A 23,762-nucleotide genomic window follows, 5' to 3' on the forward strand; every position below is an offset into this window, starting at 1 on the left:
TTGACACATGGCCTTTTCTGAGATGATTTAAATAATTATTAAAAAATTCTAACCTAATAATATATATCATATAGTCCAGTACAGTACAACCAGCCGCACAACACACTACTTACAAGGGATACAGAGCTTAAGATATAATAAAACACATTTTAGAATAAAATACCATGACAGAACTGTCTCTGTGATTACACACAAATCCCTGAATGTAACAAATCCAATATCTATCATAAGACTAGCTCCTGATGCTCTGTGTCCCACTATGAACTAAGCAATATTAAAACAGCATTCGGCTCTGCATCAGGTGCAGTCTTAGTTCTACCAGCAGGCTGGGGCAGATTTGTGTCATGTGAAACCACGCTGACACTTCAAATTGCTTAGTTCATCTGTGCACCCCAGGTGCATGTACGCTGTAAAATACACACCTGTGAAGAACATTCATTTACAGTGTAATGGTCCTTAATTATGAGGGAAAAAAACATGTTCCTTGTGTCACAGCGCTACAGATCTGCTTTTCATGGTTCCACCTGCTGGGAAAATTTGAACAACGTCAGGTGCAAAATTTGCACCTCTTCAAACGGTTGTGCCTTGACCAAACAATGAAGAAAACATATGTGCACAGAAGAGTGGAAATCAACACACGTCATTGATATGTCTACATCATCAATATGCCATATTATATCTTTAGACAAGTCACAAAATGGTGAGTACGAAGTCAAACATTAAGCAAACAAGGACTTGTACTAAAGGTCTTCATAGAAAACAGCAATAAACATGGGAAGAAGACAGTTGTCAGTGATGTGGCCGGGCAGAGGGTTTTTAAAAGCTCATGTGTTGCATCTGCTGAACACACTTCAAAGAACGAGACTGAAGAGCAATGGTGTCTGTGCTGCTGCTGCTGCTGTCACTCCTGGGGCCTGCCTGCGCCTGGCTGGTGAGAGTCATTTTGATAAACAGGTTCCGTGTCGTTGATGTATGTGTTGCCAGCCTGCCGTGCTGGTATGACACCACAGCTGTGCAGGTTGGCAAGCTCACCCTGCCTCTTGTCCCTCACAGCCGATGGAAGCCTGGGGTTCTGGCAATGTAACTGCATCTCTCGATGACACAGGAAACTGCATCTGCAAAGTGTTTCTACCTGACTTAGCCTTCCCAGCTGACCGGTTGGACAGCATGCAGAAGATATCCAAAGAGCTGATGGTAGACGTGGAGATAGAAATAAATAAGGTATTCATGCACCCAATTATGCTCTTATGATTTGACAGGATTTGGATAGATGAACATAAAAGATCATAACCTCATGTGAAGTTTTGGTATATCTAAGGGGCAACTGGATAGACAGCGACATAACATCCAGACTAAACCATTGGCTGCCTCATTATTTGTCTGTTTCATTTAGAAAGCTAAAATACAACCAAAAGATTTTCCCACCTCATCATTAGTATTTAGGAAAATCCTTCTCCTGTTGACTTTGACATTAATTCTCTCATTCATTTACATTTACATTTATATGTATTCATTTAGCAGATGCTTTTATCCAAAGTGATGTACAAAAGTGCATATAGTGGTACGTGGTACAAATATAACAAATATAACGTAAGAGATAGTTCTAAAAGCACGGGCCAGGGTCAAATGGCAAGGGTATCAGTCCAGGTAGAGTCTGAAGAGTTGTGTCTTCAGCCCACGTCTGAAGGGTTGGAGTGAAGGGGCTGTTCTCAGGGGGGTGAGGAGTTCATTTTACCACTGGGGGGTGATGATGGCAAAGCGACGTTGAGAGGAGCGTGGGCCTTTCGTTCTGTTGGTGGGAGGAGCGAGGCGTCCGGATGTAGCAGAGCAAAGTTGTTGAGCGGCGAGTCTTTTTTGCAGCAGAAAAGGTGAGGGTCAAGGTTTTGTAGCGGATCCTGGCTGCGACCAGGAACCAGTGGAGGGATCTCAGTAAAGGGGTGACATGGGAGAACTTTGGGAGGCTGCAGATCAGCCTAGCAGCTGCATTTTGGATGACCTGTAGTGGCTGAATGGTGCAGGCTGGGAGGCCTGCAAGGAGGCCATTGCAATAGTCCAGGTGGGAGAGCACGGTGACCTGGACAAGCAGCTGGGTAGAGTAGGTGGTCAGAAAAGGGCAAATCCTCCTGATGTTGAAGAGAAGGAATCGACAGGAGCGTGTTGTCTGCGAGATGTAGTTGTTGAAGTCCAGCCTGTTGTCGAGGGTGACACCCAGGCTCTTCACAGATGAAGAGGAAGTTACCGTGGTGCCGTCAACAGTAACTGAGAGCTCTTGAACAGGAGAGAGCTTGGCCACGATGAACAGCAGATTGTTTCTTGTCCAGGTTTAGCTATAGGTGGTTCGAGGCCATCCATTTGGAGATATCAGCCAGACATGCAGAGATCTTTTCATCGACCTGGGGGGGTGGAGGGAGGAAAAGAGAAGATTAGTTGAGTGTCATCGGCATATCAGTGATAGAGAAACCATGTGAGTTAATAACTGAACCAAGTGAGTTGATGTAGATAGAGAAGATGAGGGGTCCCAATACAGAGCCCTGGGGGATACCTGTAGTGAGGGGAGTGGGTGTGGGGGTGGAGCCTTTTTAGTAGACCTGGGAAGATCTACCGGTCAGGTAGGACCTGAACCAAGAAAGGGCGGCCCCAGAGATGCCAATCTCTGAGAGCTTAGTGATGAGCAGCTGGTGATTGACGGTATCAAACGCAGTGGAGAGGTTGAGGAGGATTAGGAGCAAGGACAGTTGAGTGCCGGGGTCTGAAGCCGGACTGGTGGGGATCCAGGAGATTGTGCTTCTGGAGAAAGGGAGACAGTTGGTTAAGTACAGCACATTCAAGGGATTTGGATAATGGCAGGAGGGATAATGGATGGTAATTGTTCATGTCAGATGGGTCAGAAGTAGGTTTTTTTAGCAGGGGGGTGACCAGAGCATTTTTTAAGATCTGTGGGAACAAGGCCAGTAGATAGAGATGAGTTGATGATGGAGGAGAGATATGGGGCAATCTCCCCGGATACAGACTGGAGAAGGGTGGAAGGAATGCGGTCGACAGGGCAGGTTGTAGCTTGGTGGGTTGTGATGAGTTGAAGAACTTCTGAATCATTGAGACAGGTGGTGACTGGATGCCTTTCCGGTGGTTGAGGGTGTAGCCGGAGGAGTGAAGGAGTCCCGGATGCTGGACACCTTCTTCTTAATGTGAACTTTAAAGTCTAGTGTAGAAAGAAGAGAAGGGGAGGGGGAGGAGGGGAGAAAAGAGTGGAAAAGGTAGAGAAGAGATTGCGGGGGTTAGTGATGTTAGCGTTGATTTTGTTTTGGAAAAATGAAGACTTAGCTGCTGTTGTTGCAGCCATATATGCTGTCAGGAGGCAGTGGTAGGATGCTAGATCGTCAGATGGTCTGGATTTCCTCCACTTCCTCTCGGCGGCATGCAGCGCAGCTCTATCGGAGCACAGGGAGTCGGTCAACCATGGGGAAGAGGGCGAAGGCCGTGATGTCCTGGAGATAAGGGAGAGATCTTTCAGTGTAACAGATAACAGTAAGCACTGAAACAAATGAATAGTATCTCCCATCCAGTTTCATCATCAATGAAAGAGTTGCATACTGCAAGCAGTCAGTCTAGAAGTTGTGAACTGTGTTTCTGGCATTGCTTATGAATGTATACTTTCCGCAGCTTGTTACCTACAAAGGCAAACTGGTGGCCTTGTTGGAAGAACTGTCGAACCTCACTGTGCGTGTGGAGATTCTGGAGAGCGGGCCTGACAAGTACATTAAACTGGAGTTCGAGCTCCTCAGGATCGAGCTGAGAGCTTTTGAAGCGCTGGTCTCGCAGCTGAAAACATCTCTCAACTCCTCCTCTTCCTTGTTTGACAGCCTGTACTCTGAGGTAAGCACTTAGTTTAAATAGTCGGTAGTGTGGAACAACGAGTTCACTCACTATACTAGAAATGACATTGCTAGGGCACTGGCTGTAGCAGATAGGACACTGGGTGTAGTGGATAGGGCACTGTGGACACATCACTGACTGGATGGAGATGTTAATGGACTTAGATAAATCTCAAACAAATCAAATTATTCCAGATAATTTAATTTCTCTCACAATGCAACTTTGTGTGCAGTAGTAGAAACATCATGCCGCCTATAAACAAAAAAATGCACAATTCATTACAAGACTGGTGAAAATGTTATAGCTCAAATTCATTTATTCAGCTTATGTATTGGTTTGTAATGCTCTGTGAACAAAATAGCTAAGCCATGAATATCATTGTGTGAAAGTTACTATTGTTCATAGCTTTCCAGTGTGAAAGCTAGTCACTATGGATTGTCTGGCATTATTTTAGGGTACTGTAAACACAAGCGAAGATTTCCAGCATACTAGAGTAGAGTGAACTGATGATGAATGATTGAACAAGTCACAAACAGCATCGGAAAGCTGATCAAGGCAAACTTTCAACATTAATTCTGTAATATTGCATGGACCCACAGCTTTACAGCTCTTTGACTATCCTATCCGTCCCTTCATTTCAATACACTATGACCTCATACAGATCTCAAAACTTACAATTCAGACAGAGGCTCCTTTCTTTCTTGCCTAAAATCCTAACTATCAAACCCACCATAGGTTTTCAGGTGAGTGGTATGATTTCAAATGGGGCCTGTCTTTTATAACCTCTAGCAAGTCTCTGTCCCTGCATTTCTGTCTACACATTATTAGATTTACTATATAATTGAAAAACTGCTATAAGTCGTTATATTTATATTTTTATATACCTTTATTCAGCAACCACTTCTATTTTGTGTCTAACAAACATGTAAAAGACTGAGGGATATTACTATTTTCACTCTCCTGGATATATTTAAATAATTTGAGAGCATTACCCTCTATTTTAGCTTCATTAATAATCAAAGAATGTCAAGTAGTGCAAATATTACCATCACTACTATGCACCATTGAACTACATTAGTGCTCTACATCAGTGCTTTGTCTTGCAAAAACTACCTTAATAATTTATTTTCCAGAAAATAATTTCAGCATTACATATTTAGGGCATATTCAAACAATAAATATAGAATGCATACTGCAATACTAGATAACCATTTGTTTAACATGCTGCCAATCAACCAGACGGTCTGAAAATCACCTGAGAAATTATAAATTAAATTTTAAAAATTTATATTTTGATTCAATTTTGTTTTATTTAATCAACCATTTCAATATGTGTGTATTTTTATATCTCACATACAATTTAGTTAGAAGGGTCATGAGAGGGCATAGAACCTTTTTTATTGAGGACACACGTACAAAACATTAAAGTACCACTGTCAGAGAGAAACAAGAAGCCTTCTTTAATGGGCTGTCCAAAGTTTTAATGAGGTGAACCTGAGCACCTTTCTGGACTGCATGACTCACTCCTGTGAATACACTTCCACAGATCCACAACATGACCCTCATCGTTGACCAGCTAGAGAGCTATGACAAGAGCAACCTGGAGGTGATCCGCATTGAGTTCAGCAAACTGCAAAAGAAGCTGGAGGACTGCCAAAAGCTGGAGGAAGACAACACCAGACCAGAGATTGGTAACTTACAGCACTACATGCGTATCCACTTCATGACCTTCAGTTTTAATGGTGGAGGTGCTTTCAATTCATGTGGGGTACTGTGTCGGATATAGTGGTGATCACGGATGTCATTGTATTTCTCCCAGGGTCCTGCAAGCATGGAGGTATAGCCAGCCTCAGCAAGCCCATCATCAGCCAGCTGAACGCTCACATCAGCAACAGCTACATATATGGTGGCTGGGGGAAAGACTCTAAGCCTCTGCCTGGCTTTGAGTCAATGTACTGGTACTCAGGACAGACAAGCACTGTAATGACTCACATTAACCTGTACTCTGACTATTACAAATTGATTTTAAGAAGTGCATTCAAGTCACATGCATACAAAGATTATCCCAATAATGGTTTTCGAGGTAGTGGCAATAATTACATTGTGCATGCAAACCATTTTTATTACCAGTGTTACAACACAGCCAGCATGTGCAGGCTAAATTTGACCTCTCTGACCCATGAGGCCAGAGTGCTGCCTCAGGCCAGCCTCCGGTTCTCATACAGCTACTCCCCAGATCAGAACTTTGACTTTGCAGCTGATGAGAGCGGCCTGTGGGTGACTTACGGCACAGAGAGCTCCAAAGGCAACATGGTCATTGCCAAAATAGACGTAAATGCGTTTGGGGTGGAGCAGGTGTGGGAGACCAGCGTGTTCAGACGGTCAGTGGGCAACGCCTTCATGGTGTGCGGAGTTCTATACGCCACCCGATCAGTCGACATTCACACAGAGGAGATCTTCTACTCCTTCGACACCCGCTCAGGCCAGGAGAGATACCTCAGCATTCCCTTTGAGAAGTTCCAGGAGAATTACGTCAACCTGGACTACAACCCCACCGACCAAAAGCTCTACATGTACAACAATGGCTACTATGTGTCCTACCATGTGAAGTTTAATAAGGAGAATCAGGGTTAAGTACTCACACCAGAGTACATTTGAAAACTCAGCTATGATTGAATTACCACTATTAAATCAATAATATTACTTACTACTGCGCCTAGGGCCTTTCATTGCTAAGCAGCTTATTGTGTCAAAGAATAGCTTTCAATCTCCTTGTGGTTGTCTCCAAACACTTGTAAGAGTATGATTAATATTATTTCTCTAAGAATGAATCACTGAATAATGTTGCTGGCACACTCAAAATAAAGCCATATGCATGCATTACCATTTGGTGGCTGTGTTATTTATATCAAACCCAAACTCAGTCTGGTCTGTACCCTCCCCTTTGGAGTCTACTAGCTTAATGTGACATTGCTCGTTTGTGGTGTCAGGTTTTGGCTGCACCAGCTGAGGTCCACTGTCAATTCAATGGGGTAGGGGGGTGTACTCTGGGGAGCGTTTGAGGAGGGAGGGGGGATGGGGATAATATTAGACCCCCCCCCCACCTCCCAGCCTATATACTCTGGCCTAGACAGATTGAGCCACTCTGTGTGCCACATGCTGGTGCCAGGCCCTTCTCTGTGTTGTGTCCTTTTGTGCCTCAGTGAGGGGGCGTCTCCAGCTGGCACCGTGGAAGGAGAACGGGACGATTGCTGAAACCTCTGACGCTCGGGCCACTCGTGCCACCGCTGACGCACGCTTCACAGACCTTCATCTGTCTCGTCTCTGTCACACTGACACTGAGGTGCCGTGGTGACGTCGAGTGTAGGCATTTCTTAATGTTGCTTTAAACATCAAACATTGCTTTAAAGCTTTAAAGTACAGGCTCCGCCATGTGTTTGAATAACAGAGATGTAATGCATATTCTACTGACGAATGTATTTATTTCAAATTTAGAATTGGGTGTTGGTTTATTTAATGAATATGACTCATTCTTCATTACATTACAATTTTTTGAGCATGATGTTTTATGCAATGTGGTGGTAGCAATTTCAGTCATCACGCTTTGAAAATAAATAACAGTATACATTCAAATTGCCAAGATATTTCACATAATTCTTGACATAATATACATATTTTTTTTATTTGTATGGTGGCACCTGACAAAAAGAGAATTTAATCCATTAAAGCCTTGAAATCCAAGATTAAAGCAAGGTTTAGGAATTAAGCTGCAGCAGCGCTGTGTCTTTAAGCAGAGAAGCCCTCTGAATGGGAGGGGTGAATTGGAAGGTTTGTGGCTAACGCTGAGGGAGGCTGACATCATCTGCAGCCAATAAAAAGCAGCAGTGAGCCTCTTCCTATTTCTAAGATGAACAGAGCAGAGGCAAGCTGCTAAGGCACAGACTGATGGTGGAGTTGTGGGTCCTGGGCATGCTGGATTCAGATAAGGTAGGGCAGACACTCGCTCACCTCTGTTACCCACTGCCTCCCATTCAGCAAGGGGGACTGCTGCAGCTGGGGGGGCTCAAACAGCAGCTTGACTGGTTAAATCTCTGAGGCTGAGAGTGGGTCTGTTTAGCATCTGTGGCTAATATGGTGGAGATGCTGTGCTATTTGCCTGTTTGCAAATATGGTTGTGTAATCCCAGGTACCATTCAGCTAAATGTAGATGAATTTCCCTCTCTCTCTCTTATGCGATTAGCCTGAATGAGCCTTGTTGTCTCTTTGTATTTATCTTGCGTTTTTGTTCAGTTTGCCTCCTGTGAATGTGGTTGGTGAAGTGGATGCTCCTACTGAGATGGGAATCCTGTAGTTTAGGTGCTGCAGTGCAGTTTTGCATTGCCCTTACTCAGTTCCTGGACGCATGCCTGTGATGGCGTGTGTGTTACACGGGGGTGTTTACACAGTCTCCACATTGAAGGACTGAAATCTGAGAGGTTGCTCTCGTGTAAGCTTCTCCAGGGCCATTGTGTCTGTTTTGTAGTTTTTATACAAAGATATTTACCTAACCTGATTATCTAAATCATCAGACCAATAGGGCAAATGGCAATCTGTGGGGAGTCAAATGATATCTTGATCTGTCTATCGTGGTCACATCTTGTGCTTTTCTTATAGGGATTTTTCACTGGTTCATTTGGACAAAATGTTCATTACATATATATTCATGCTGTAACCTATAATTGTATGTCAGAGCAGATATGTACACATGGAATCATGTGTTTATCATGAATTGGGAGAAATGTTTAAAAAAGGCATGGTGTTTGAATGCTTGTGTGTGTGTATGTGTGTGTGTATATGTGCACGTGTGTGTGTGTGCGTCCATGCATGAGTGCGCATGTCTTTATGCATGTGTGTGTATGTGTGTGCCTGGAAAAACACAAACATTTTAAAACCTGCCTCGTAGTGGGAAGCATTCCCAGGGAGATGAAGTGACATCACAGCCTGGGAGCAATTCCATCAGGAATTTACCTCGTTACGTCCACACAGAACATTCAAATTGCTGTGGCAGCTGGCAGAGAAGCTCCATTATTTTTTCAACAGCGACTGCATGCCTACCCCCCCTTTTTAAAATGATTCTCCTTCGACCAATGTTTATTACCAGTATTCGCTGTGAGTGACAGACACAATGAGGGGAAGTATAGGGCTACATAATTATGCCTGTTTCCTGGACGTACGCACAGCCTTGTGATGAGTCCACAGTGAATCAAGCTCAAGAGTATTCCTCCACCGTCAGTGCCCAGACCTGCCCACACTCAGCAGTCTGGTCTGTGTGGCCAGAAAGCCTCCAGATCTATCAATGTGAGAGGAGACAATGGAACCTTCTGCGGTGAGTGAGTCATCCCCTCCACCTTTCATGCCACCGCAGTGCTGTGTGCGTGCCTTCATTAACAGTGGTGAGAGGTCAGTGCGCATTGGCTCAGCTTCCTTCCTCCTGGCCCGGCACTGTTCAGCGTGACCTCGTGTACTTTGCTCTCCCGTTCAGGGCCTCTGACGTCACGCCCCATGGGCGCAGGCTCCTCTAAGGTGCGCGGAGATGAGCTGGCCTGTCAGCAGAATCAGGGAGCCGTGGTAACTCAGGCTGACTTTCACGCAAGGAATCTGGCACGTTTGGTCCTTGTCTAGTTCGCCCTCGTGGCATGATGTGCAACATTTCCAGGGTTGAAACTGGACAGGTTAGTGCAGGTGCTGCTGACTTTCCTCACCTCAGAATTGTTCTGCTTTTTAGAAGTACTCTGCGCAGAAGCGACCAAACCTTTCCTGGACTTCATCAGTTAAAAACCAATTCCTTCACACACCATAACTCTGAACCACGCTAACCCCATTTTTCAAGAGGTACCCTTTTAGACGGATGTTTTTTTGTCTGCAGGACAGAGATTTCTCTGAGGAGCAGGCTGAGCCTTTGAGAGCGGAGATGTGGGCAAGGCAGAAGAAGCCGGTAGCAGCATGAGTCTGTCCGGGACATGCTGTTCCGCCTGGGGGAACTGCCGCGCACAGATCCCTGGGGCCCGGTTCCATTCGGGCGCTGGGCCCACCCAGGCCACCACTCAGCGGAGAGGGGCCAGCCATGGCCAAGAGAGACTACCTGGTCGATGCAGCAAAACAGATCCGCATGGCGCTGGACCGGGAAGTGAGCGAGGACTACGAGGCCGCCTTCAACTACTATAAAAACGGGGTGGACCTGCTACTGAACGGGGTGCAAGGTACACCACGGGGGCAGGGTGTCCAGGGCTGGGGGCGATTCCAATTTAAACTGAAATTCAGGGGACAAATCATGACCTCACTCATGAAGTGGAGGATTGAACTGAATTGATAGAATTAGAATTGGATCGATGGCATTTATGTGGAAAAGCAAATGAGTTAAATTTTGTGGAACTGACCCCAACCCTGGTGCCCACACTTTGACCAGGGCCAAATCTATCTTCTTCCCTGTTTTGACTCTTTGGAGGGAATGTATGTTTATGCATATGTATACTGCTTTTTTCTTCTAAAACCAGCATTGTGCACACCCTAGAAAACACAGTAAAAACATTCAAATATCAGCCTGCCTTATACAAACATAGTCACAAGACACAATGTATTTTGTATGTTTATGGCCTGTCCTGCACTGCTGTGGCCTGAAAATATTTCAGCATGCCTGGCAAAGGTGATCTTTATAATCAGGCTGAGTAGATTCTAAATAGGTCTGAAGTCCAGAAAGCCGTTTACTTTCAAAATGATAAACATAGCTTGGGAAAGAGAAATACTTTGATTCTTGCTCAATAACAAATAGTTAATCTTGAAATACTTCTGTTTAAAAAAAGGAAGCAGGTTTGTGTTTCCATGGCAATAGCAAGATGAAGAAGTTGTAATCACCAGAAAACAAGTTCTGCTCTTATCTTTTCTGTGGCTTGTGGCTCCGACCTCTATTCAGCCACACCAGGTAAAAATGGGCATAATAGCACAGATGTAACAACATCTTGATTGTCTCTCCTTATCTTTATGATACACACTCGTATGCGTCAGTGTCCTTTGTGCTGAGAAGCATACAAAGTGAGCACGCTGTTTGGTGTTTTTGCATTGGGTGCAACACTGTGCTCTCTCATTTGCAGTGGACCCAAACAAGGAACGGAGAGAGGCGGTGAAGCGGAAGACGACTCAGTATCTGAAGAGAGCAGAGGAGATTTTCAACTCCCACCTGCAGGGCACTCTGGGAGATGGGACATCTCTGTCTGGGGTAATTTCAGAGCGGGGGTTAGCATATATGTGTCAGCAGTAGACTAAGCAAGATTTAGGCAAGAATTTTTAGAATTTAGGCAAGCTTCAAGTTTATAATTCTGCCCCATGGTGTGAATTGAATTCAAACAATAGACCATTCAGAGCTCCTGAAATGCATATCACCACAATTTTAGAGGACTAACGATGGAGTCAGATGGGTCAGCAAATGTAATTTTCAGGTTTTATACCAGTTATATGTTGTCATGATCATACACACTGTATGTCCGGAGCTTTCCTTTAGTTCACATGAACTATGAAGCTTATCTGCGAAATAACAGGGTTGTACCTGATCCAGAATAGCAATGAAAGTGTGCAGATGTGGTCTATTTTAACGGCTTTACTACGTGCATCTGGTCATGCAGGTGGCAGGAAGCTATTATAGGCCGATCACTAATCCATTTCCTCCACATAAACCAGTCTGTGTCGCCCACTGGTCTCTGGCATACTGCCACACGGCCATCCCAGCATGCCCTCCTGCCAGCCGCACTGAGGGGGCACAAATCTCATCTTATTAGTGGGAAGGATGGGATTATTTCCGGGTGGGTAGATAACTCTGGGCCATTTCTTGGCGGTATTATGTAATTTGCAGATGCTGCTGACGTCTCCTTTGTTTGTCTGAACTCGGAGAGTTGATGCTGCAGTGGTCTTCACACATTGCACGTGCAAACTGCTGCATAAATAGACAGGTCCTGCTGCCTCTCTCTGACACACCTCTGACCTTGATCTCCAGGGTTACAGCAGCCTGAGATTTCGGCCAATCAGAAACCTCAGCTCACCAGTGGAGGACCTGAAGATGTGCAAAGTCATTGGGGTCATTGACAAGGTAAACAAGTGAGGATGTTCCTGTCTTTATGTGGTCATTCTGCTGGAGAACATTTCTGATATTGTTGGAGATCAAATTTAAATAGGCAAAAAAGGACAATTTCAAAGGACAAGAGCTAATACTGTGGCATTACACTACATGCTGTGGCAGGTAATAGAGTGTTACTTGTGCTTTACTCGCATGGCACACATAGAGCCCTCCCTTCTCATTGGCCAGCACTGAATCTATTTTAGACAATAGATTCTGTTCTTTTTACTCAGAAAGTGCTCTTCTAAGCAAAGCAGGAATGGGAACCAAAACTCCCTCCCTCTTTCAGTTCCTATAAAATTCAACCAACCATGTCTGTTCACTCTCACGCTTTCTAATGTCAGTTTACATAAAATTGAATTGTTATGGATCCTCCTCCACCCTTTTTATATCTTCAACTGTGATTAACAGAGTTGTACCTCCTGTACTTTGTGGATATAGCAACCACTACCCCGTCAGAATTATACAGCCAGTCTCCTGAAATCTTCTAGAGTCTCCTATTAGTTGACTCATGAGAGAACCTGTGCAGAATACACTTTGAGTCAGATGGGGTGGTTGCAGCTGACAGCATGTGAATTTCTGCACAAAGAGGAAGTCAGGACTCACCCTCAATCTGTCAGTATCAGTAACAGTATCACTTGACACCTCTGTAACTGAATTACAGTAAATCTCTTGAGATGACACAGCAGCCTTATGCAGGGTTCAGACAGAGCACGTCACAAGACGAGGGTGGCCATTTCTCTCATTTGGTAAATCTTTGTCTTATGGTTATGACCGTGGTGATTGCTTTCTTTATTATGCTCTTGGGCCCCTTGGCTTGGACTGTCTGTCAACAATGTTTGCTTTTAGTTCAGTTCAGAGGTATAAAAGTACACTTCTGCTTCCCCCCTTTCCACTGCAGGTCCTCACTGTCCAGAGCCTGATCACCAAGGACACGTTTGTTGTCAAAGTAGGTATTCACCCTACAGCACGTTCCCTCCCTCCCTATAAAAGAAAGAAGATGAATGTCAGGGGTTTATAGTGCAAACACAGAAGGGCCAGTAGGCACCGCAGCCGTCTGGCTGAAAAAAAAAGAAGCCCATCACAGGGGCAGACGTGCTGCCGCTGGAGCCATGCCAGACACTGAAGGGCCTGTCCTGTCGATGGAAATACACTTAGGCCGCGCCTGGTCCCCGAGAATCCCTCAAGATTGATCTGGCTAAAAGCTCTCAGCTCTGACCTTCCTGAGGCAGATGTGCCTCGTCCGTGGAAACCAGAGAGGCTCATTATAGCACATGAGAGCAGGCAGAGATCTCTGTTGCTGACATGAGGCAAGAAGCTGGAGTGAGAGCAGAGAACAACGTGGCTGAACGTTAGATGAACATTTTTAATCACCTTTGAATCTCGTCAGTGGAGAGCACAAGGCTGGTATTTGCACATCTGGAAAAGTGGTACAGGAATATACTCCAGAAAATAAAAAAGGACAAACACACAAAGGCATGATGCAATCAATGTCCTACATTTTGTTGGTGTATTAATCATGTCATTACGCTTTAATAAAGTAAACCTTAACTTGTTACTATAGATCACTTCCAGACAGACACTGAAGAGCGCTGAGGTCAATGGAAGGGAAGGACTGGGGGTGGGGGATGAGGGGCTGTCTCTGGGGAGGGCTTTGTTACACATAGCCATTAGCACCGCTGTGGTCCGTCTCCGCAGAGCCTACCAAAATCGAGCTGGGAGAGCCGGGACCAGCCCACCATCATCCCACAGGGGGTGCCCTTCATGGTGAAGCTGCTGCGCTACTACGTGAGCGAGGACACCGTCTACCTGCACCTGGAGCACGTTAAAGGTGGGGTTTGGGTACTGTGACTGGCACTGGGGCTGAGCTGTCCCCCAGGCTCACTCTAAATGCTCTGCGCTGGGTGGCTCTCTGCTCAGCAGCCATTTTGAGTCATGAAGTAGGGAGCCTGCTGTGGGTTACAGGTCAGAACCCACTTGCTAAGAGCAGAGTTACAGTCAGCAACATTCAACATCCCCTTGGCAAACAGGAATGTCTTGTGCTCTTGTGCTATGTGTTCTTTGTGTGAGAAAAAAGGAAATGTGGAAGTGGGAAGAACAGTCTGAACATTGTTAGTTCAATGACAAACATCCTAATAATGTGACCTAATATAATTGTATATTTAGATTATTATAACTTAATAATAATAAATAATTTACAACAAAAATAATTCATAAAGATTTCATATTGATACCATATGACATCATTTGATATTGATATCAATGTAAGTGCCAAAAGGTTAGCATGAAATGTAAATACACTTTTTACACCTTCCTTGAACAAATGAATCTTTTGATAATAAATCCCAGACTTACTCCATCTACTTTTGTTCGCTCCCAGGAGGGCGGCTCTTCTCCAAGCTGCGAAAGTCTAAGAATGACAGGGTTAAAGAGCACCCAGAGTGCAGCAGCCCCACCCACGGGAAGATCAGGCTGAAGAACAGCTACACCTCCCCCTCAATTACCCAGGACTACCAGCGGAGTGGCAGGGGGAGCCGGGAGGCGGAGCCTCTGCAGGAGGAAGGGGAGGGGCCGCGGGAGCTGGTGGACAGCCCTGACACGGACTCCCCCACCTCCTGGGACGAGGCACAGCGCCGGCTGGAGAGCTGCGGGACCCACTCCTACTGTGAGGAGACGGGCTGCCTGCACAGCGCCAGGACTCGAGCACCGGACCTCAGGACGAGCTGGGAATTCGGACCGCCTGAGTCGGACGGCCCACTGGGTGTCGATCCACTGCACAGAACATGCCCTCACTCTGAAACTCAGGAAAACCGTGCTCTCCCACCTCAATGTCACGTCGCTGGAGGCCCCCGTGAGACTCCGCGTTATACGTGGAATACCTCAGCACGGGGTGTCAAGAGCGCTGAGTCCGGCTCGGAATTTGACATTGCCCGGAAGTGGGAGAGTGCTGATCCGTCAGGGGACTGCGAGACTTTTACACATGGTGTATCAACTCACACTGGTTCTCAGACATTAGGAGGGATGGGAGAACCTGAAACAGCTTGGTCTTTTGCAGGCCATACAGGCTCAAAGGCAGAGCCAAGTCTGGGCATTAACTTCCACGCTGTTAACAGCCACACTGCTCCCACAATGCTGCACTTCACTTTCAGTAACCAAATTCGGGACTGTGACCCTGCTGCAAAAGACGCCACCGCAGATGCTGACCGTACAACAAAAGGAAGCCATGACAAGGCAGCAGGCCTGGTTCTCACCATGCACCAGATTAGAAAGGAAAGGGAGCAGGTGCGTGGGGAAAACGCTGAGGAGACTAAGGGCAAGGCTGACGATACGCGGGTGGCTGGGAGGTCACAGTCCACTCAAGCTTTGACACCCCGCACTGATGCGGCTGAGAGTCCGAGTGGGACACCCACATGGAATTCTAAGGCACCTGGCATCCCTCTCCAGTGCAACGCAGACCTTTCGCACAGGACTTCCCCGAACGCCACGGGGGCGAGGGCCCCAGCGGTGCCCGCTGCTAGGGACGGACAGGCTCCTCTCCAGTGTGAGACTGAGGGGCCTGAGCCGCCTGACGGGCCGTGCCTGGAGCAGCCCATCGAGGTGGACGGCTGGTGCCTCCTGCCTCGGATCCCGGCCAGCCGGCCCACAGAGAGGGTCCGGCTGAGCTGTTGGGGGCTCCCCGAGGGTGAGGTGCGGCTGTGGGCCGCCCAGATCCTGCTGAGCATAGAGAGCCTCCACCAGCAGGGCATCCTCTGCCGTGACCTCAACCCCAGGAACATCCTGCTGGATGGCAACGGTCAGTCACCCGATGCGGCAGCTAATGGAAATAACTACTGTTCCATATTGTACAGGTCCCCGTGATGCCTGATGTTTTGATCTGAGCACTGGTTTCAGACAGGAAGCTTTGTTTTCATGCACTGCAGTTACTGTTTCTTAGTCTGATTGAAATTGGGTCGTGTTGCGATGTTTTAAACAGGAAAGGCCTGCTTGACGTATTTTGGCCAGTGGACCGAAGTTCAGTCTGAGATCAGCACCAAAGCCATGGAGCAGATGTACTGTGCCCCAGGTGAAGACATTACCCTCACACTGCACCGCTGTCACCAAGTGCTCATTCCGCAACCTATTTCGATAACAACAGCGCCCTCTAGTGCTTCAGTGTACACACAGCAGCTTGCTGGGACTGAACAGAAACCAACAGAATCTGGATTGGTCGGGGTGACATCAAAGTTGTAAACAGATGCAGACACTAGTCATACGTCAGAAAACCTGACGTACGTCATGTCACCTGAAACTGTCGTGTTACAGATGCCTTCCCATTTGCCACATTTTGTTGAAGACGCAACATACATCCAATCAAAATCGCCAAATGAAATTTGGTTCAGGCAAGTGCATACATCCATCCACATTAGTGTAAATAGTCCCACTATCATTTACAAATGTTGGGTCATTTTTTTCCCATGAAATTTGAGAGCATCTGTTCACTGTTCACTGAATATGAATGACATTGGCCATATCAACACCTCTTTGGAAACTCCAGATGGTGTGGAATGGTACAGAGGTGTGATGTAATTTTTTCCACAGAAATCATCACATTTATGGCTCCCAAAGACCAAATCTATGCGCCAACCTGCAGATTAAAAGGGAAACATGCTTGCATTGCATGACAAGTGAATCTATTTGCTGTTGCCTAACAGATAAAATTTAAACCCAGTATGTCTTCTGCCAGCAGAAGTAGGAGGTGTGTCAGAGCTCACAGAGGCTTGCGATTGGTGGAGCCTTGGGGCACTCCTGTACGAACTCCTCACTGGAATGGTAAACAAAAATCCCTGTGAACCTTGTTCAACCACTATGTACGTCTTTACGTTTTCAACCAAGAGGTGAACGCCGGTTCCTGTAAATTTATGTGTTATGGAAAACCATATCCGATCCCATACATTTGCACATGCTGATTTTTAGCGCTTAGAGGTTAGATTATGATGACTGCATGTGCTTGTTCACTGTCTCTCGAGTCCACTCCTCATGTGGTGCGTTTTGGGAAAACTTTAAAGCCACACATACACTGTTCCACAGATGCTCGAAAAACCCAGAACCTCATGTCAGGCAAAATAGTGTAAAAATCTAAATCTAAATTTCTCAACAACACACAACTCATTAAGTTAAATACCCATCATCCAGTGATGAAACTTCATCAAAGTGACAAAAGACTATGAAGTTAGGCTGAAGAAGAGTAACAAATACAAATATTTAATATTTACCATCTGTAATGATCATTTTATCATGGACTTTTGTGCTTTAAAATGTTCATGCAGCAGTTTCTGCTTTACTATTTGGATTGGATTTACAGCAGATGGCAATACTGCACGTTACAGAGCTTGTTGTCAGTGTATGTTAATGATGGAACCATGTGTAATATGTATGGTCACAGAGAGAATAGCTACTAGTGAGTGAAGGTTTCTGTGTGAAGGGGATGTGGTGGGGGATATGCTCCCCTCCTGTAAAAGCACATCCCAATGATGAGCCTCTCTTCCACACTCAGCCTCTCTGGCAGTGCCATCCTGCGGGAGTGCTCCCACACACCCAGCTCCTCATCCCGGATGACCTGAGCACCGCTGCAGCCTCCCTGCTCACTGAGGTCAGTATGGTGCCCTCTACTGGCGCGTGTGTTGTCAGGACATTTGGTCCTTGGTGTTCAAGACCAGTGACGACTCTTTGATATATCCCAGGAGTCAGCCCATCACCTCAAAATGGGGGAGGCTTAAAACGCACCTTTAAACTGCTGAGTGTCCAGTAACCTTGTGATTTAAATGTGTGGATCTAAAGGAGGCTCACCCACCTGTATGTGATTCACTTTTTAATTGACTTCTCTCAAAACAACACTATGACCTTTTACTGCTGTCTCGAATACCTTTGATCATAGCAAAGAGAGTGGATTACATTATTAAATTCTGATAGGAGGAAAGCCTTTGGAGTTAATTGGTCCTAACTGGCCTGAGATGATCATTTAGTCATGATTAAAATGTTCATGTAAGCTGCGCAACGTTAATGACAGTAACACCACATCATTAGACACTATAAAGCAGAAAATGACTCAGTTTTGGTTTGGTGGTTGTTCTTTAAATTCACTCTTTTTAATCAGACATCCAGAAATGAGGTTCAGTATGAGCAGCGCTTTAAAGGAAAGTTTTTAGCCTTCCGTTTCAAGATCAGAAGGCTCCAAATTCATATTCATGTTCATTGTTGTAGGAACACAATAAAGAAAAACGGTACATGAATGTTAGCGCTACTTCAAGACTCTTAACTGAAGATGCAGCCAAACAGATGGAAATGAGACGTTTGTGTATCTGTCATGGCTTCTGAAGATAATGCAGCTATAGGTAGCTGGAAAAGGGGGGAAATTTCTTTGCATACGTTGTACAACGTTTAATAACTTACCTGAAGAAATATCTCAACACAAAAAAGTAACGTTTAAGGTAAAACAAGAAATGAAGCCAACACCAAAATGCCCTCTATGATGTCTGCCTGTGAATGGGGTGTAGAATCTATTAACCTTTGAGCTGAGAGACATAAAGAGAAAATGGAGATAAATGAGATCTTCCCACCCCTGAGAAACAGCACCAATCTGGTCATAAATCAGTGGAAATGATAAAGAGGAGATAAAGACTGTCTGCACTGCATTGTGGGAGCCTGTGACTCACTTGTTCTTTAAATGTTCCCCAGCTTCTGCAGTTTGACGCAGGCTACCGTTTGGGTTCTGGAGGAGGTGGTGTGAGTGACATCAAATGTCACCCCTTCTTTAGCGCTGTACCCTGGCACACACTGAGCAGCTAACGAGGCAGAGATGGGGATGTACCCACGGACATCCTGATGTCAGACCAGTGCAGCTGCTCCAAGCTGTGCTGCACCAGCACTGCCCTCTAGTGGCTGAAAAACCAGGAAACCTGATTTACTCCAATGTGTTCTGAGCTCTGTGCATATCTCAGTTCTCAGAGACTTGAACTGAGAGACTAGATAACTGAAAATGACTGATTAGGGACATAGACTCCTTTGAAGCTAGTGCGTTCTCAGGTCAGAAAATTGCTGCGTGAAGACATCAACACTCTGAAGATTTAAGATTGCGATACAGAAGGTTTATATATCCAATATGCAGAGGTAAGCTGTTTGGATGTGAGGAGGCAATGTCTGAAAAAAAATTGCAAGTTAAGGCAGAATTACTTTTTATGATGCTTTTGAACATTTTCATGAAAAAGCACTAGTATTAGTGGTAAAAAGAATGAATAAAAATATCATTTAGTCTTCATTATACATTATGACAATGACATTTGAAGTCCCATCCCCAGAGAATATGCAAGCCCACCCATCCACCCATGCACATTACGACAGGAAGTAAAACTGCCTTAAATACGCTGTATGTGTTTTGGAATTGCCATGGTTATTCCTTGTGGTAGAGGAGTAGAGGTGTCTGTCTGAGATCAATCAATCACAGTCTGACTGAATAAGGAAGCAGTAGGGAGGATCACATCAGGCCCAGGTGGAAACGATGACTTGAGGCACAAGTCCCTATTGTGAGAGCAAGGCGAGTGAGAACAGTCTGGGTCCTCCTTTCTCGCGCTGTGGGTCGCTACTTCCTCTGACTCAGGCCACGGAGCGTGCCGCTCCTCCGCCATGTGGTCACCCTCCCTGTCACAGCTCCTCCGTGAAACTGAGGCCCATATTTGGATGACAGACACTGACCTAAAAAAGGCCTTCCTGGTGCCGCATGTTAATTTTACCTGCGTGCTCCTGAGCTCACCGCAAACCCGTTTCGAGGCATGCATAACCAGGCGACGCCCCTGTTTTGTACAGAGTTGCACCCCATTACAGATGTATCAGGGAAACGCGTCCTTGTAGCGGTCTTCCCTAGATTGAATTTGAGATTCTAAAGCTGTTGGGTGTGAAAAACAATTCTGATGTGACTATGTCCATGTGGACCAGAACTCTGGTCATAGCAGTACACGACCCAATGCAATGCACGACCCTGTGACCAGAACGACAACAGTTTCTCTCTGCATGTTACCAGGATCTGTCTGAGACTTTTCCTGTGTAAAATTCCCTCATTATATTTTCTCTCCTTTTAAACTATTCCCACTCAAGATGTAACTCACTGGATTTCAATAAGAATTTATGGGATTGTTAAAAATAATAAATATGAATTCTCTTAAAATGGCTTGCCTCTTCATTTGAAGGTTTTGAGAATATCAGGATTAGGAGGGAATATCTTCAAGATTATGATTATGATTATGTTCTTGGAACAGTGGGCTCTAGATTCAGTGACAAATCAGATCAATGTGATTGTCTCTTCTTCCAGTGAAACATGACTTAGCTCTGGACAGGGAAAATAAGACCCTTTGTTGAAAATGCCAATTGATGTTGCATGGTTGTTTCCAAGCCAACAGGCCAGGATACACATGAACAATCCATTATATGGCAGCCATAATAAGGTAGAGGATTTTGTGTTAGAGTAGAGCATACACTCAAAGCTTCTTTATTCGGAAGGAGGTCCACAAAGATAGAATTTTAAGAACTGCTCACCTCACTTCCTGACAGACCGTGCTACTTAAATTGACACAGATTATTAGTAGTCCATCCCTGCTGAGCAATTGTATGGTATGGAAACATGTTCTCACCCAGCTCATCATCTGAAACCGATGGTAACCACTGCTCTGCAACCCCCTCCCACCAATAAAATCACATATTTATTACAAAGAGAAAGTAGGACATGCGGCTTGGCCAAAAAACATGTAGCTAGGTCTCCTAAATGGCTCTGATGGTAAAGACTCTTCCTTCAAGCACAGGCTGAGCCCTACAGCCCGACTGTTTCATGTGCAGATGATGGCCAGGACTTACATCACTGGAACAAATTGGTCTCATTCTGTCAGGGATAGGGATGAGTAGGTTGGCCAAGGCTCTCAACATTTAGTTGACAAGGATTGTGTAATAGTACCTAGCTTGGTAGCATTAGCCCTAAACTAACACCAAAAGCAATACATTTTTACAATACTATACCACTTTGTATTTCCCAACGTCAAAAGCGAATTTACACTGGATATCAACAGGAAGTGAAAAATGATTGACTGTGGGGAAGAGTGCCAAACACTGAAGTGATTCTGCGTAAGACGTCAATAGTGCATCCTTGAGGATCCCAATGAAAGCACAAAGGCTGACACAGTTAACTTCTGCTTTCACTTTCTCTGTTCTCGCCTTCTGATTGGGCAGAGGGGTCAGTCACCTGTCCCTTTACATATGCAGCCACCGCAGCCATCTCTTAGAGCAGAATCGAAGAGCACATGTTATTTCTTTAACACTGAGAAATGTCTTTGTAGATTTCAAGAACAGCTAAAGCAATGTGGAGCTGTCATAATCATTTGAGTATACTGAGGGAATTATTTAATATTCACTATTCCATCCATTCACTAACCATCTGTCACTGGGAGGACATGACTGAGCTTCTCCTGCACCTCATGATTAAGAAAATGCCTGCTATTATTAAATCTTTATATTGTCTATATGAAGCTACTTAGATCAGCGTTTCTCAAACCTCTCCTGGAGTACCACTTGTCCTGCATGTTTTAGATCTCTCCCTGCTCCAGCACAGCTGATTCAAATGATCAACTCGTTATGAACTCCTGAAGCTGCCTAATAACAAACTGATCATTTGAATCATCTAAAAGTAACTAAATCTGATACCAGTAAGCACTAGCTTCAGAGCATGTTTGTAACATGGTTACACAAGGTCAGAAGTGTAGTGGTAAAAAATTGAAATTTAAGCTTCATACCATATTGCTAGTTACATGTATAGTTCTTCTATGTGCATACTCCTAAGCACTGAATCAAGCTCTCTCCATGAGTTAAAACTGTTGTGCATATGAAAGCAAATATTAATGCTTTAATGCTGTGTTCTCATTACTGTCATTTAGCAGACACTCTTAGCCAGAACAACTTATATAGGTTACAATTTTAACCATTTATACAGCTGGATATTTAGTGAGGCAGTTGTGGGTTAAGTACCTTGCCCAAGGGCAGAACAGCAGTACCCCAACAGGGAATCAAACCGGCAACCTTTCAGTTACTATCCCCACTCCTTTCCATTATACCACATTGCTGCCCTACTCAGAATGAACAGTTCCTTTTACCAGTTTAGTTACATGTAGCTGTTGGGTGGTGCCTCAGATGGTGTGTGTGGGCTGTTCCAGCTCTGAGGCCCTTAAGACCTGGGTCATTTCAAAAGATGATGAAGAGATACTGACTGCACAATGCACATCATACGTATAATTGCAATTGGGTGGCCAATTGAATGATCACAGTGTAATTAAACAGTAGGGTTCACATTTTTTGGAAAAGTGATACCTACAAACACAATTAAGCTCAGCCCCTTCTGAGATCAAGGATTTGCAAGCCATTTTACATGCTGCTACTGCTACTTGATTTCTTACTCTTGAGAACAGTCTCTTTACAAATATGTACATTTACCAACATTACCAGCAATAAACAGATGAATCTGGCACTTCAGAAGAAGCTAGCTGATGCAAGACAGAAGGCAGTGAGCGCTATTTGCATGCCCATCAGCAAAAGTGCTTGATTGTATTGGAAGCCATGTTTATTGACATTTACCTTTACCCATACATTCATAACTCCTTCATCTGCTGTAAGGAATTTCAATATGGAGCTGTTTTCAAGTGCTCAGAATTTGAACTTGCATAAGGGTAAGTGCTCTTTGTTAATAAATCCATTTTTTTGCAAATGTTAATTACTCCTGTGTGAAAATAATTGTGCCGGCTTTGCAAGAATAACAAAGCTCATAATTCTGTCAGACAGTCTTGCCTGGGTCTGGGTCAGCAGGACTTTACCCAGATGTCTGTCAAAGTGAGCAGAATGTCCAAACGGATTTCACCTAACCACATACCATTGCAAGACCCTTTGACTGATTTTAATGATCCTTCCAACTTCAGAAACATTTCCTATTGTCAGATCCCAATGGTAAACTTTTGCCCCTATGTCAAAAATCAACTGCCCTCGCCCTGTAACCAAATAATCTCTCCAACAGTGCCCATGTGATCTTTTATTATAACCATTTGATGTAAAATATTGAATGAATATTGAAAAAACACTCATTTTACATCATAAAGAGGGAAAACACAAAAAAATAATAATGAGCATTGCATTATTTTACATTGCAAACTGTGAAAGGGTATGTATGCCTCCGCTCCTGCCTGGTTTCGGCAGTCATTTCCATCCTTCCTTCAGCACAATGTCTCATCATTTTCCCCGATCCCACTTGGGATACCCAGTTTTCTTGTCCACAGCTGGCATGATGGTAAACCCCAGAACAAAAAGCTTGTTATTTGCATCGGCCCTAGAGGTCAGGACTATATCTATGTCTCACACTCGCTTTTGTTTTCGCCTGACTGTAACAACTTCAAACCACGATTGACGTCAAAAGAGGGGACACAATATTGGACCACAAAGGTTTAACCTCAAAAGCTCAGGATTTGGATTCAAAATTACCGTTATGGAAGGGTGCATACAATGATGGAATAATTTAGGGAAATGATCTCTGTGAAGTGGCTAACGAAAACAAATTGCTGTCTTTTAAAACTGTCCATTTCTATTCTTTCAGCTTTCATCTGTCTGATCACAAAGACTAAAAGGCAAAGGACTAATTTGATATTCGTGTCTTGTGCCAGATTTTCAAGAAACTGCTTTCAAAAAACAA

General features: G+C 44.7%; 2 protein-coding genes across 2 annotated transcripts; both read left to right on the forward strand.

Annotated features, from left to right (window-relative positions):
• The first annotated feature begins 874 nt into the window (after positions 1 to 874).
• Positions 875 to 9,859, forward strand: si:ch211-173a9.6 (olfactomedin-4). Its single transcript, XM_036541498.1, has 8 exons — positions 875 to 931; positions 1,054 to 1,221; positions 3,661 to 3,873; positions 5,420 to 5,564; positions 5,693 to 6,502; positions 7,077 to 7,151; positions 9,395 to 9,480; positions 9,779 to 9,859. The coding sequence occupies exons 1-8, from the start codon at positions 875 to 877 to the stop codon at positions 9,857 to 9,859; spliced, it is 1,635 nt and encodes a 544-aa protein (XP_036397391.1).
• Positions 9,856 to 20,151, forward strand: rps6kl1 (ribosomal protein S6 kinase-like 1). The gene is made up of 10 exons (XM_036541499.1): positions 9,856 to 10,112; positions 11,001 to 11,125; positions 11,897 to 11,989; positions 12,918 to 12,965; positions 13,715 to 13,847; positions 14,397 to 15,809; positions 15,990 to 16,079; positions 16,743 to 16,825; positions 17,550 to 17,645; positions 18,731 to 20,151. Exons 1-10 carry the CDS (start codon positions 9,977 to 9,979, stop codon positions 18,839 to 18,841), a joined length of 2,328 nt encoding a protein of 775 aa, XP_036397392.1. The 5' UTR covers positions 9,856 to 9,976; the 3' UTR covers positions 18,842 to 20,151.
• Positions 20,152 to 23,762: the final 3,611 nt, after the last annotated feature.

Source organism: Megalops cyprinoides, chromosome 12 (assembly GCF_013368585.1).
Source record: "Megalops cyprinoides isolate fMegCyp1 chromosome 12, fMegCyp1.pri, whole genome shotgun sequence".
NCBI classification, from domain to species: domain Eukaryota; kingdom Metazoa; phylum Chordata; class Actinopteri; order Elopiformes; family Megalopidae; genus Megalops; species Megalops cyprinoides.